Source organism: Cupressus sempervirens, chromosome 9, assembly GCF_028749045.1.
Source record: "Cupressus sempervirens isolate cs-2001-9-10 chromosome 9, ASM2874904v1, whole genome shotgun sequence".
Taxonomy (NCBI): Eukaryota; Viridiplantae; Streptophyta; class Pinopsida; order Cupressales; family Cupressaceae; genus Cupressus; species Cupressus sempervirens.
The window spans coordinates 684,775,656-684,790,259 of record NC_143126.1 but is presented as its reverse complement, the minus strand read 5'-3'; the positions used below and the strand labels follow the sequence as shown (position 1 = coordinate 684,790,259).

General features: G+C 35.3%; 1 protein-coding gene across 1 annotated transcript in view; it reads left to right on the top strand.

Annotated features, from left to right (window-relative positions):
• APC7 (tetratricopeptide repeat (TPR)-containing protein) overlaps positions 1-14,604 on the top strand; it is a 316,090-nt gene that overhangs the window by 242,663 nt on the left and 58,823 nt on the right. The window contains exon 15 of the mRNA XM_089801665.1: positions 11,274-11,419. Coding sequence (XP_089657791.1) covers positions 11,274-11,419 — 146 coding nt within the window. The remainder of the gene's footprint in view (positions 1-11,273; positions 11,420-14,604) is intronic.

The following is a 14,604-nucleotide window of genomic DNA, read 5'->3' as shown; positions in this document are numbered from 1 at the left end:
AGAAAGTTTGCAACCGAGAGTTTTTAAGGATCAATTGTAAAGCAATGGTTCCATCATTCCATACAGAGTGTGTGAGACATTGTCTCTCCTCAATATAAAGGAAGACTCCCCCTTCTTATTGCTACTGGAATCAACAAAACACTTAACTACATGTATTTACACTATAAGCTAAATTAGGGTGAAAAAGTCACCTTATTCTCTTATTGCAGAGTGGATGTTACCATTACAATACAATCTTTGACCAATGATATATTTCATCAACAAAGTGCTAGTTGGAGCAATAATCTTGATAAACAAAAGATTAGACATAAGAGAAACCTTCAACATACCAACAACTTTCAGTAACTCAGGAGTTTACAAAAGCTGAAAGTCTTTTAGTGACCATTTCTGAGATTATGAAAATAAGATTTAAAGAAATGTGGAGCTCAAAGTAATTAATGCCTATTTCACCTTGTATGAACAAACCGAGAAAACAAAGCAACACAAACTTTGCATGCTACTTCCTTTCTTGAGTGTTTTATTTTAATCTTAGGCTTGATAAACAACTCAAATTCGCAAGACCAAATCTGAAACCAAATTATAACTTCAAACACAATATGCAGCTAAAAGTTTTCAATAGTGAGTTCAAATCCCTCCTAAACAAAAAACACAAAAGTCACAATCAACTGAAGAAAATGTTGTCACATGACAGTTTAGATTGGTGTTAAGGTCTGATGGGATTTATGCTTTCTACTTGAGATGATATTATATATCTCTGTATAACTTGTAATAGAACTTAATTTCTATCTGTTTAAAATTACTCTTTCATATATATATATATGTATGTAGGTATGTATGTACATAATAATTTATTATCAATAATAATAGTGTTCCATGATAATGATAGTGAAGGATATATATCAAATGTTTAAGACCAATAAGCTATTCAAACATTTAATTTTATTGATTGAAATCATCCAATCGAAGCTACAACTATTAACACTCCCTCTTAGTTAGGGAGGATGATTTCTATCAAAGTAAACAACACATTGTAGTGCTGTTAGCAAACAGTAACATCACGAGTATGATATGCCCAAGAGTATGAACAATATGATATTCACCATAGTCATATCTTTTCTTGGTATGTGTACTGACATTACATCTCATGGTGTCTACCAGAGAAAATATCTGCTCATGGTGTTTCCACTACTACTATGTCTCATAGTATGTGCCCATGGTTGATATTTGCTCATGGTTAACTAGTAATCATAATAGCTTATCTCTTGATCAAATCAATCCTACTAAAGCTACAATATTAACACTTCCTCTTAGCTAAGGAGGAATGTCTAGCAGATCAACACATTGTACTCTTGAGTAATGAGATATAAATATCATCTCAATATGATATTCTAGAAGATGGTGTGATGAAGAATATTTACAGAGATCCATTATTTAGATGTTACCTTACGGTATTATCAAAGTACGGTATATACAAGAATATCATTCAATAATTTGATAGTAAATTCTTAGAAAATGAAAACCCTAACCCCAATTTTCAGCAAAACCTTTCGACAAAACTGTTTAAAGCTAGGGCACATTACTTGCAATTTTGTTTGAAACATTGCACAATTCCGCCACTTCATCACAGTTCTGATCTTGTAAGGCTCCAAGAAATTGAGGCCAATGTTTTTTGTGAATTAAAACTGAAGAAAATTGCTTTGAAATACCTCATAAATCCTTTAGGAACCGCAAAGCATGCGAATTATTTCATATGTATAGAAAACAACTACTTTTTGCAAGCTTCATCAATATTTTAAATCCTAGCTATTGATCACCATCTACCTCATGATCAACAACCCTAATTTTGTTTGACTTGCATTGAAACTTTACTTGGCGGTTAGGACAACCGCATTGACCAGTCAAATGAAAAAGATACGATGAGTAATCAATTGACCTCATTGTTTGACTTTTGAAGGTGTAATGAGCAAGCAAATCCATGTGTTAAGATTTTGTCATTTCGCCATACATTACTATTGAGCAACTTTGGACGCAAACATTCGATGACTGTCCGATCTTGACAACATGATAACACAATCCTCCTTTTTAATTTGGTTAAAAGACGATCATCTTTTCATCTCAAATTATAAGATTATTGTTGAATTTGCACCTGCTAAAAGATGGTGTATTTAGTAGCCCGACGTTTAACTCATATTATATCTGCCCGTACTACAAGATTCTAGCTTAGCATATGTGGCCCAATAAGAACATAGGGTCAACCAATGCAACAAGACCCACAAACACCACTACTAACGCCTTGAGACACGTGGTGCAATTTCGCAAAATCACATTGTATAAAAATCTTGCAACTTTTAGTGGGAACATGCCATAGCCATTAATCTTCATCAGTAAGTTAGTACCATCCCATGTCCTCGGTCCCACTGATAGAAACATCCAACACCATTGATTCCTCCACGTGGCTAGATTCTGTTTGAAAAGTGAACTATGTGGACCAATCAGAAATGGAAAGACAGATTGTGGGTCCATCCGATCACGATAGAGAATATAGGGATGCTTGGAAGAATCTCAGCCATTTCGCAGGATATAAAGACTGAGCAACTTGCAACACAAAATAGCGAGGACCGTTGGATCATGCAAGTCCTCAAGCTATGAAAGACCATGGGCCCGAGAAACATTGACTTAGACTTGGGAGCATAAAATATGAACCATGGAAAAATAAGTCATAAACTTAGGAAAATAAAAATGGCCGCACCCAACATGAATATGAGGCATCAGTTAAGTGAAAAATAAAGTAATGATCAAATAAAAAATCCAAAGGAAAAACAAGGGTGTTTGACACTTAGTGAATTTTCTAAGTTCTGAACGCAATCTGAAACCCTAGACTAAGGAAATGCAAGGAGGCTTTGGCAAAAAAGTTCAATTTGTTTTAGGTTCAAACAATTATGGCACCACCATGCCATTGGACTCATGCCCTCTGTATCTCTTTGGGAAATTTTAGAGTGGGCTCCCACAAGTTATGTACACAAACTAATCATGATATTGAGAGGGAGGACGAAATTTGTCGCCTTTGTGCACTTATGGAGGCAGAGACATAGGATTAATTTATTTTTAGTTGCCCCATACACTATGAGATTAGGGGGAGGTTTTATTGTTTGTCCATGAGTGCTAGTCCCTTTCTTCATTTTTTAGGTCCACTAACCAACAATCTCTCTATATGTCGAGGAGGCCATGCGGCTTTAGGATCACACTCTCTAATTTTAGCTCCTACCGAGCTAGAATTTTGACCAGCTCATCACCTCCATCTCTCTTGGGTCTCCTGCTCGAGGGACGAAGTGATCACTTGGCTATTCTTTAGGTCACACCAGGTCTTTGAGGCCTTGTAGAGGGTACATGTAATGTCCCCCATTTAGCCGGTTTGGATATGTGTTGTCGTTAGCCTACTTCTATGTGGTCCCGGTGGCTAACAAGGACATGGACGGGATCTTGTGGTGTTTTGGCCTAGTCAATTTTGTTTTGGGCCAAACTGAGTTCGTTTGGAGGCATTTCCAATGGGACTTACTATTTTTAGTAAGTCAGCCAGGCTAGTCGGATGATAATTTTGATGATGGGGTTGGATGTGTTTTTCTGAGCTCTTTCCAACGAGCTATCATTTGTGGTGTTTTGAGATCATTTGCCATGGAATTTTAATGCCGGAAGTTATTTAATAAACTAACTTCAATTAAATTAATATTATAAGGTTACTTTATTATATTTTGTATTTGTATGTGTGCCTAGGAGTGGGACACCAAATGAACTCCTTGGGTCTTTAAAGTGATAAATGGAAACAATATATTAAAATGCAAATATGAGATTTAACCCCACATTGCTTGTGGAGTGGGGGTTGACCCTCTAAGAGGACTTTATATACAGCCATGAGTGGGGTGTGGAGATAGGGGAGAGTGAGGAATTCAAGCTTAGTTTGGTTGGTTCGATTGTTGGCTTTTGGAGACGAAATCCTCCATTGGTGACAATCCTTTCGCTCTTGGAAGACAAAGTGAAGGGATTTAAGATCTATCAGCTTCATACTGTGTGCATTCAGCTTCAATTTTCAGCTACAGGCAAGATTGAAATTGTTCCATTTCCAAAGGATTATCATTGCAGACATTGAACAACATGGAGGGCAGATTTGGGGAGAGATTTGGAGCAAGTTTGAAAGTAAACACTGCTGCTACAGTGTCATGAACAGAGCGTGAACAGTGCGCTTGAACAGTGTGCATGAATAGTGCTCATTTTGTGTTATTTGGAGATCATATTTCATACCCTAACCGAGCAGCTATTAGATGGGTTGCTAAACTGGACACTCATCATTGAATTGCGATCAATAGCGATCATATCATTTCCAGGTTCTTCTACACCCGATTATAATATTTAGATGAATGTATAGGTGTCATAGAGGTCTGCATTTTCAGTCACTGTCTAACAGTCATTGCATTATAAACTTAGTCACTTTGTACACAGCTATATGAAGTTTGTATATCTTGAATAGAGGATAAGTGTATGTGACATTCATGATCAGTCCATAAGAACTCTTTACATCACATATTTGTAGTAGTGTTCAAGTGCCAAGATATTTATCCTTGCTATTCTTCAGATCATATTGTCATTTGTTTGGTAGAGAAGCATTTTAACATCTGAACAAGAACTCAGAAATTTCAAATCAGACTTTGTACACCAATTGTTTGACAAAATGTTGTTGAATCAAAACTGAAAAAATCAAGGCAGAATTAGTAGGGTATGTTACAATACACTCGACAACATCACACTATTTCCAGTTGTTCTTCAAGATTGTCTTGAGGTCTTATTCACCCCGAACACTATGCTTCAGTTCTAGACTACTTCTAGCATGTGAGGAGTGCCTAGTCTTTTCTTGCTCTTGTTCTGTTCTTTTGTTCTCTTGTTCTTTTCTTGGTCATTATTTGGTGCTTCCACTACTCGTGGTTTTACCTTATTCTTTTTAGTACCTTATACCCATGTGGTCTCTTGTTAGACATTAATACAAATATCTTATGTAAGCTTCAATTTCTTTCCTTTGAAGACTATCCTTCTACAATCTTGGAATCTGTAATTAGTAATTAGAAACCCGATTACATGTACTTTGGGGAAGAGATCTCACTTGTTTTTAAGTTTTAAAATCCCGACTACAAGTTGGGGAAAGACATTACTTTTGCATGATGAATGGACTCATAATCGGGTCTTAAAACCTCGATTTCAAGTGACTTTTAATGCCATCCTTGATTACATCCAAACTTGGGAATAACCAAGTTGGGAAAATCTTTTCCTTTGCAACCATAAGGGAAATACTTCAGGGTGCACTTGTAATCAAGTCAAAATCCTTGATTGCACTTGTGTTTGGAATTTTCAAAAGGGTTAGCTTGGGTATTATTAGGGGTTTTAGATTTGCTTGTACAATTGGCCATGTATAACAAAACATGTGATTGTTGTAGAAATATTGGACTTGAATATGACTTGGTTTGGGTATTTCTGGGGTAGTTACAATTTGGATTTCATGTATTGGGTACTAAAATATCTAGTTTTGCAGAGTTTTGCAACCTGAATCCACAATAACATATTAATTAAAAGCTTGAAGAAAGACGTGTGAGAAGAGAAATGATGAATTATGAATTCTATTAATGAACGGGTGGAGACCTCTTTGGATTGGAGTTAAAGCTTGACATATTTTGAAAGGAGTCCATGTTTTTCCTCCAAATCCAACATACCCAAGAACACAATGCTCATTGCTCTGAATAATACTTGCAACATTATAACAAAGTTTGACTTTATAAAAATATCTAGATGTTTCAAAGTTTTTGCAAGTAATATTTCATGTATTCATATGTATTGTAAAAGGAAAAGTCCACCTTGATATATATATCTGGAGCTTAAGCTTGTGTTACATTGTCGTTACAATATATATATATATATATATATAATGCTAGACAAAAGGTGTTGTTAATGCTATTGTAGCTATGGGTGGATTCCTTCAAGCTGACATAAAAAACACAAAGGTTGTGATAATATAAGTATTGTGATATACTAATTATATTGATAATATAATAATTATATATAATTTTATAATAATATAATAATATATTATATTATTTAATTATGTGATAACATAATTATATTTGTCATATATTATCATGGAAGAGTGGCATACCTTTTTGAAGGGGCATCACCAATATATATAAAAGGATGAATGAATTTTCCTCTAAAATATATTATTAATGAAAGATACTTCGAGTTAGAAAATCAATAGGTACACCCAAAATTATTCCGGATTTTAATAATTTATTACAACTATTCATATATTACTTACATTGCAATGATAAATGAGATAAATTTTTAAAATTTCAATGCATATTTATTTATACATAATATTGTATACAATACTAATAAAATCCAGTCATGGAATTTAGTTATGGGAGTGTCTTGTCTTCTTCAATATTCAGTATGTTCCAGTTTGGTCTTCGATTGACTCAGATTGGGCTTAACACTGTCATGTCCCTAATTTCTGCCCTTCCTTAGTGACAACATTTCTAGCAAGGTTGGTCTATTATCTGGTTCCCATAGGCCAGCAGACCATAGAGGGAACCAACCCAGGGGCTTTGAGAGTCATGCATGAGCTTCCCAAGTAGTTTGGACCAGTAGACAATAGTTTCCTACAATTTAGGAGGGATTCCTAATTTGTAGGGATTGACTAGGAGTGATCTAGGAGGCATTTGGAGACCTTGGCGAACGTTTTGGAGACTTAGAGTGCATCTCCTATTTTTTAGGAGGAACTCCCAGTTTAGTGACAAATCTCTCAGAGGTGCACACAGTAGGGGAGTCATTGGGACTCAATTTTGGTTGATTGGGGCTGTCTCCTACTTTTTAGGAGCATCCCTAGATTTTAGGGATGGACTGCAAGTTGACCCATCTTGTCCGGCATCAGTCACAGACAGGTGACAGGGTCAGATTCATGTTTGATTGGTCATTTTGGGCCTTTTGGGACCATTTGGGAAATATTTTAATATATTTAAATATTTCCTAAGGTGGTGATTAAATAAATTAAAATAAGGTTAATAATACAACCATTTTGGAGTAATAAGGGGATTTTGGCTTCAGTTGATTAGGTACACCTATGTGTTATAGCTCGTTGGAAAGGTCTCGAATTATTATACATGATTTTTACTATCTGTAGACTTTTTGGTGCCTTTAGCTATGGAATTTTCATAAAGTAATGTTTTTCCTATAGCATGGACGACTTTAATTGGGAAAATGTTATTTTATTATATTTTATTTAAAGGGCAAAGTGTAATTTCCCTTTAGGGTTCAATTTACAATTGGAAGGGGATATAAGGAGATGGAGACCTAATTTCTTATTATCTTTTGCATATTGAAAAACTTGTTGTTGTGAATTGGCTCCGAGAGAGCAATTCTTCATCTGGGACGCAAACCCCAGGTTCTGGATTGGCTGGGACGTAGCCCTCAGTAGTTATTGGCATTGGATTCTTCAGATAGTGTGCGTTGCTATCAGGGATAGAGTACACCATTCTTTATTGTGGATTCAGGTTGCAAATTTATGGTTTCAGCGTTACAGATTGATTCTTTCAGCTGGGACGTGATTCCTTACAGTCTTACGGCTGCCATTTGCAGCAGTTTGGCATCATTGTTGGATGTAAGCTTCTTGGAACTGCATTGGATTTATTATTTGGCTTTATAAATAAGAAATCTGCCTGGTACGATTTATAGCAATTTTGATTTGGTTCTATGTTCTTATTTATTTTTAGTCTCCTCTCATGTTTATTGTTCATTATTCATTACTATTGTGAAAACTATCAAAAAACACGAAACAAAAACAAAACCTTCTGCAACTTCTGTCTATTCTCAAAGACCATCAAAGAAATCACAGGAAAATATAGTTTATTAATTTAAAAGCTACAGCAGATCAGCAAGGGCATCTATCAGGGATCTTTCAAACACCTATTATTTATTTTAAGTGTGCTACTGGTGGTGGTTGAGAGGGATGCTTTCTATTTTAGGAAAGTGCATTTGGTCACATGGAGAAATAATAGGTGTGACTTCTGTTTCAGACAGCATAATTAAAGGATATGTATTTTGAGAGTTATTATTTTAGTGGCAAAATTGTTATTAATGGCTAATTATAAAGTTATAATTTAACTTTATAGTATCATTTAAGCTGAGGGATGAGTCATCATTGGAAGGGGCCATTTATTTAATTAATACATGGAAGGCTATGCCAAGGAATTAATTAACGTTTTGGAGTAAATGATTATCATTTTATATTATTACAAATTCAAATATGTAACCAAAATCAAGGTTTGCATTTAAGTGAAAAGTGTATGGAAGAAGCATTTGGCCGTTCGTGTGTTGAAGGCTGTAACTGTTATAAAAACAAGTCTGTAGGTTTGATTTATTCATCTCTTCTCATTTGCATTTTATGACTTTGTGAATTTCACGAGGGCTTAAATGTTGGCTTAAGAAGAGGACTGATTTCTCCATTTTGTTGGCACTTTGAGCTGTGGAGAAGCACAGTAAACTGTGTTATGAGTCTGAGAATTAATTCTGCATATTGGATTTGACAAATTGGTGCTGAAGTATACCAATTTGATCACATTATCTGCTGTGATTTATATCAGAAGGGTTTACTGGTTTGAACACCATAATTTCAGCCTTCATTTCTGTTCATATACTATTGCTTGAAGGCGTTTCTAGTGCTGCAATCAGGCGTTTCGTTCTGCAGTAGAAATATCCATTGGGCGGCTTGTTTAGAGAAGGTGAGATTAGGGAATTCGGGGCAGCCATATCCTATCTGAGGCTGCAATTTGTTTTGCTGAAGCAGTGTTTCCTTATCAGAGCCGCATTTTGTATCTGCTAGCAGCATACTTCATAGAACCCCAATAATTGGAGTTGGCATGGAGTTCATTGGTTTCTGCTGCTATATCAAACGCAAACAACATTTACAGTTTCTCTATTTAATAAGTTCCTGCTTCTATATCAAACACCAACAACATTGACAGGTTCTCTATTTACAAGTTCCGTCTGCTATGTTGCATGCCAATTGTTTGTAAAAATGTTCTATCAGCTGTAAATGCACATTTAACATATAAAAATCTTATTTATGCATTCAAATGGTCAAAAAGGATTGCATTTGTGTTCCATTTCTTTACCTGGATTTCCTAGTAATCATTTGCTAGCATTTACACTTGATTTCAAATTGTTTAAAGCAAGCAAATACAATCTGGAAATAAAAGACAGAAAGATAAGGGTTTTATGCAAAGTGTTTGATAAAATGTCAAACATCTTAAAAGGTAAAGTAATTTCGTGTTTCTCAAGTTGGAACCACCAGGGGTTCTTACAGTGGCATCAGAGCCTGCATTTTGAGACAATATCCTAGTGTGGGATTTTACATGTTGGACATTAATAGTTTTTATCTTATCTTTATGTTTATCATCACATTCGAGTTTTACTAATTAACATATTATTTTTTGTTTTAATGATAGTTCTGATATGTGTGTGCGTGTGTGCGTCTGCGTGTGTATACATGTACATGTATATGTATATATGTGTGTGTGTGTGTGTGCACGCGTGTGCGCTATGTTTTGGATTTGAGCTTTATTACTATCGTAAGTACTCCTATATTTCCGATATTTATTTGTTTTTGTATGGCTGAGTCCAAAACAAATCTAGCCCAAAATTTGTTTTGACCGAACTTGGAAATTGAACTTTCTAGCTCGAATCAAGACCATTACCGATGCTAGCATCTTAGCTTGTATATATGAATCTATAAGTGTCTGCATTGTATGTATGAATCTATATGTGTCTGTATCAGAAATAGATTGTAGGCTGTAATATATGAGCACTGGCCTCCAAACGTTGGTAGCAAATCACTATTGATGATCATAGGTGCTCCACATTGAAAAGTAGGTTCTAGAAAGTGGATGCAGGCCACTGAAATTGAATCGCTGCTCAAGGGAAGTGAAAACACTACCTTTTCGTGAAACGGAAGCCTTTCCAAATGCACCCGAAGTTATCAAATTAAATTGCAGGTCATTCTAATTAATGAGGAAATTTCCCAGTAATCAGTTGCCAATACATATTGCTTCAACTGGTTCGAACAGGATTGCAATTTCCTTTAATTCGCAATGCTGAATTTCCAGGCAATGTGATTACCAAAAGTGCAGATAATTTGATTGCATCTCATCAATAACAGCAGGCACTCAATGTGAGTAATTATCAACAAACCTCCAACTAATAAGCCTCCAAGAAACATAGTATATAGAATTGGAGAGTTTCAGCCAGATTGAATTTATTAATTCAATTAAAATGCAATCCCTCAGCCAAATCGAAGCTTTCAGCAGTAGTGAATAGAATTAATGATAATTCAGGCTCAGCCAAATATAGTAAGGGGATTCAACCAAAAGCATAATTATATCACTATACCTCAGCAGTTATTCAAAATACCTCTCAGCTTCAAACTCTTATACTTAAGCAAGGGCATAAAATCAACCACAGGAAAAACTCTTCACAAGTAACAAAAGCAAATAGACAATTGGATGCCTTTTTCCGTGAAAATGATCTCATATTTATAATCCCCAAAGGCACTTGTTTCCCAAACGGAACTTCATTTAAGAAGCTTCACCAACACAACGTCACTTTATAACATATAATATTAATGAAGTGTCAATATAAACTTAATAATTAATTAATAAATATGATCCTGTGCAATAAATAGCCTCATCTGATGCAAGTGATGACTGACTGCCAACGCCACCATCTGCATTTCCAAATATGGCAACTCCCCATATTAGACTTACTAAAAATAGTAAATCGACAACCGAGACCCTCAATTCTACCTGTCAGCTCACAAGGGTCTCTATGATGAACTGACTGAACCCACTGTAGGAGCTCAACAAAACTGGGGATGTTACACTGAGGATTATATCACAAGTGCCGATTGAATGAAACAATATGTTTTATGTGAAAATGAGAAAAGAAAAATTGAGCCTTGATATGTTAAAGGAAGATAATCTGATTTTGTTTTGTTTGGACAATTTCCTTGCCAACAAAGTACAATAATGATCAATATTTACTATCTGGTCCCCTGATTCATTTGTACTTTTGTTTTTGGATTTTGAGACTTTCTGCATACTATGTCATTTATGATTTCCTTTTATTAATCCTGTTATTTTTTGTTCTAAAATTGTAAATGTAAAATTTGAGGGATTGGGTTACAGGCCTTGTGCGTGGAAACTTAGCAATTTTAAGGCCAAAAGATGCACTAATGGCTGCTCGTGAAGCTCTAAAGGCCATGCCTCATTCAGCAAAAGCCATTACTCTAGTGGGCGATGTCTATGCTCACAATCCTGATGCCAGAGACAAGGTTAGTGCTATCAATAAGTTGTATGCTTCAATGGATTTGTGTTGACTGTATGAACATACTTTAAACAGTAAAGCAGTTTTGCCATGTTTATCCTGCCAAAAAATCTGTTAGAAGAAGTGAAAACAAAAGCAAGGTTTAGAAATAATTTAGCTGTCTCCTATTTATGTGTAAGCTATAACGTTATTAAAATACAAGTGGCTAACTTGTATGAGACATGACTGCTTGCATTGTAAAATGTGTAGAGATTGGGATTAAGATCCAGCATCCTTAACAGTGTGCATGGTTTCATGGCTTTTTTAAAATACAAAGAACTAGGGTTTATGACACATTACTTCTTGCATGGCTAAAACTGTGAGCCTAAGATAAAAAAAAACTTTTAATGTTTGATATAATTCATATAAATATGGGTTGTTTCTGTAGCTTGTCGAAAATTACGTTGGGCTTTTCAGTCCAGAAAAAGTTTTCCCATTATGTTAAGCATCAGGTTTACCTTATTCTTATTTAATTTCTTGTCTAGGAGTGTAAATTGTTACTAAGTAGCATTGGTTAAGTATTGAGAACACAAAATAAACATCAAAGTAAAGCAATTTAGAATTCTGAGATGCTAATGTTGGACATTCATAAATTTCATTTTATTCATACAACTAAATGAGATTTATAAATAAGTACACCTAAAAGAGTGCAATGGCCATAATTATCTGACCCATAAGTATTCACATATTCCTTTTGCTGTGTCACATGGTTTTTGGAAAGCTGTTCACCTACAACTCTTGTATCGTGAGGCCAAAAAATTAATCTTTTAATCTCTTTTCTCTAGGTAATAGTCAAACGGTCTTTTAAGAAATAAAATAACTGCCCTTGGGAATTGACAAGATCATTTTAACCTGCACAACAACAGGCAAAAGAGGTAATTTATAGTTTGTAGGGTATCCCCGCTTGTTGTCGAACACTTCATCACTTTGACCTCTCCAAATATACAGAGGAATCTTAGTGAATAAGACTTATCAAAACTTTATGAATAACAGCATCATAACAATTCAAATCACAGAAGCATTCATCACTTGGGGAATACATCACAAACCATAAGTCGAGGAAATTTAGAAAAAATTGGGGAAAATGGGAAAAAATTCGGATTTGCGAAAACCATAAAAATTGAAGAAAAACAGTCAAAAACTACTTTTTTAAGAAAAAATAAATTGAAGGGTATTTCCATAAAGTAGTAGGTATTTCCATGAATTGTTGAAAAAAGAAGGGATTGTACAAATGACATTGAAATTCATATAATGGGTTTACCATTTCCTTGCAGCAGTAACTCTAAACCTGCACTAATTGCATTACGTAGCATACCTTGTGGTTCACTTTGATCATCACAATCAAATTAGAGGAACTTGAACTTTTCTATAAGGTCTTATTGTGAGGTTTTCACACCATTGCCCCATTGCAAACGGGGACCCCTTCTTTTTACTTTTGCAGTACAAGTAGTGGTCTTAGATGCCTTTTAAGTGGTCTAAGGTAGTTTTAGTTGGTGCCAATTTCAAGTATCCAAGCCTTAGTAAGAGTCCGATGAAGTCAGGGAAGCGATTGAAGGATCAAAACTGTCAAGTCCTTGGGCTTCAGTTTGAGCAAAATGTCAATTTTAATGTTTAAGAATACAACCAAGTGCAACCAATAGATGAGACACCCTTTTTGCAATTACACGTTCAGGGTTCTTAGGAAAGGCCAAAGGTTAAGTGTGGGCAGCAGAATAGACTAGGGAAAATCCTCTAGACATGACAAAATCTGCCTGTCCTTGAGGATTGCAAAATCCCATTTTCACCCAGAAGTCTACCCTCTCCAATGACTTGTAATTTTGACCTATCTTTGATTTCTGTTTAGGGGTGCAAGGATTAAGATCATTAGGTTTGGCATAGTTTTGAGGTCATAGTCTTAGGAGGAGATGAAAATCAGATTGAGAAATTGTGTAAACAAAATATGAGAAATTAGACTTAAACATCCAATTCAAATTGAAACACATATCGATTCACCCGAGAGACAAAATTGGAGATTTGATTGCAATTGAAAGAATTAAGAATAGCTAGGAATCACATCAAGCGACAAAGTCTTGAGGTAAGGAAGTAATCCTCAGGGAGTTGGCAGAATCGGCCATCCTCCTAGCATTCCGAACACTGGAGAGGATCAGATTTCCACCTCCTATGCATGGCCACTGTGAAACATGAGTTGGGTGCAAGAGTATGGAAAAGCATCATTAAGACAAGCAAAATCTCTTCCCTCGAGTAGGTTACAAAAATGCAAATTTGAAATGCAAGGAAAGCATGATTGGACAATACTGAAATTGATGAATGTATGAAAAATCATCTAAGAGGTCAGATTTCTACCTAGACATGAGGACGATAAAACATTAGCTAGGAGGATGAAGAGATATCTTATGCAGGCATGTCAATTTCATAACATTTGTTGTTTTGATCTTAACCCTTGCAATAGCCACCAGTATCTCTTACAGCAATAACGTGGGATTTGTTTTATCTGAACTACTTAGTTCTACTCCAGTCATTCATGTGATCCCAAGCCTTCTATGAGTACATATTTCCTATTATTCGATGCTGTTTCTCCAGTAGATATATGTCTGTAATAACATTAACACTATATGTTGGTTACTCTTAACTTATTCAGTTTGATTGTGTCTATTGTCCAAGATGGACTGCGATTTATTATCTGCCTTGCAGATTTTTAATATCCTTATCTTGCCAACTGTTGAATGGTATAGGATGGTGACGATTGTTAGCGTAAATATATTTATGTTTTGATGTTACCAAAGACATCACTGTTGTTTGGTCTAACAAGACCTTTCAGTTTGACATGTTCGTTTGTCTGCTGTAAATGCTTGTAATGTGGCATGGCCATTCTCCCTCTTGTAGGAATAATATTCTCTCTTACACTGCTGAAGCTAAAGGATGGCGTCCTTTGCCATTGGATAAGATGCCATTCTTCACAGCGTATGGTCTATATTATTTCCCCTGGTTAATTTCTGCCATCTTTTTTAAGATCACAACTAGTTAAGGAATCAATTTATATTTTGACTAATAATATTGATGCTAATCATGGGTTCCAAGTACTTTTGAATTATAATGGCCCCATTTTTGGGATGAAATTAATAATAATAATGTCGTAGGTAGAAACTGTGTCTG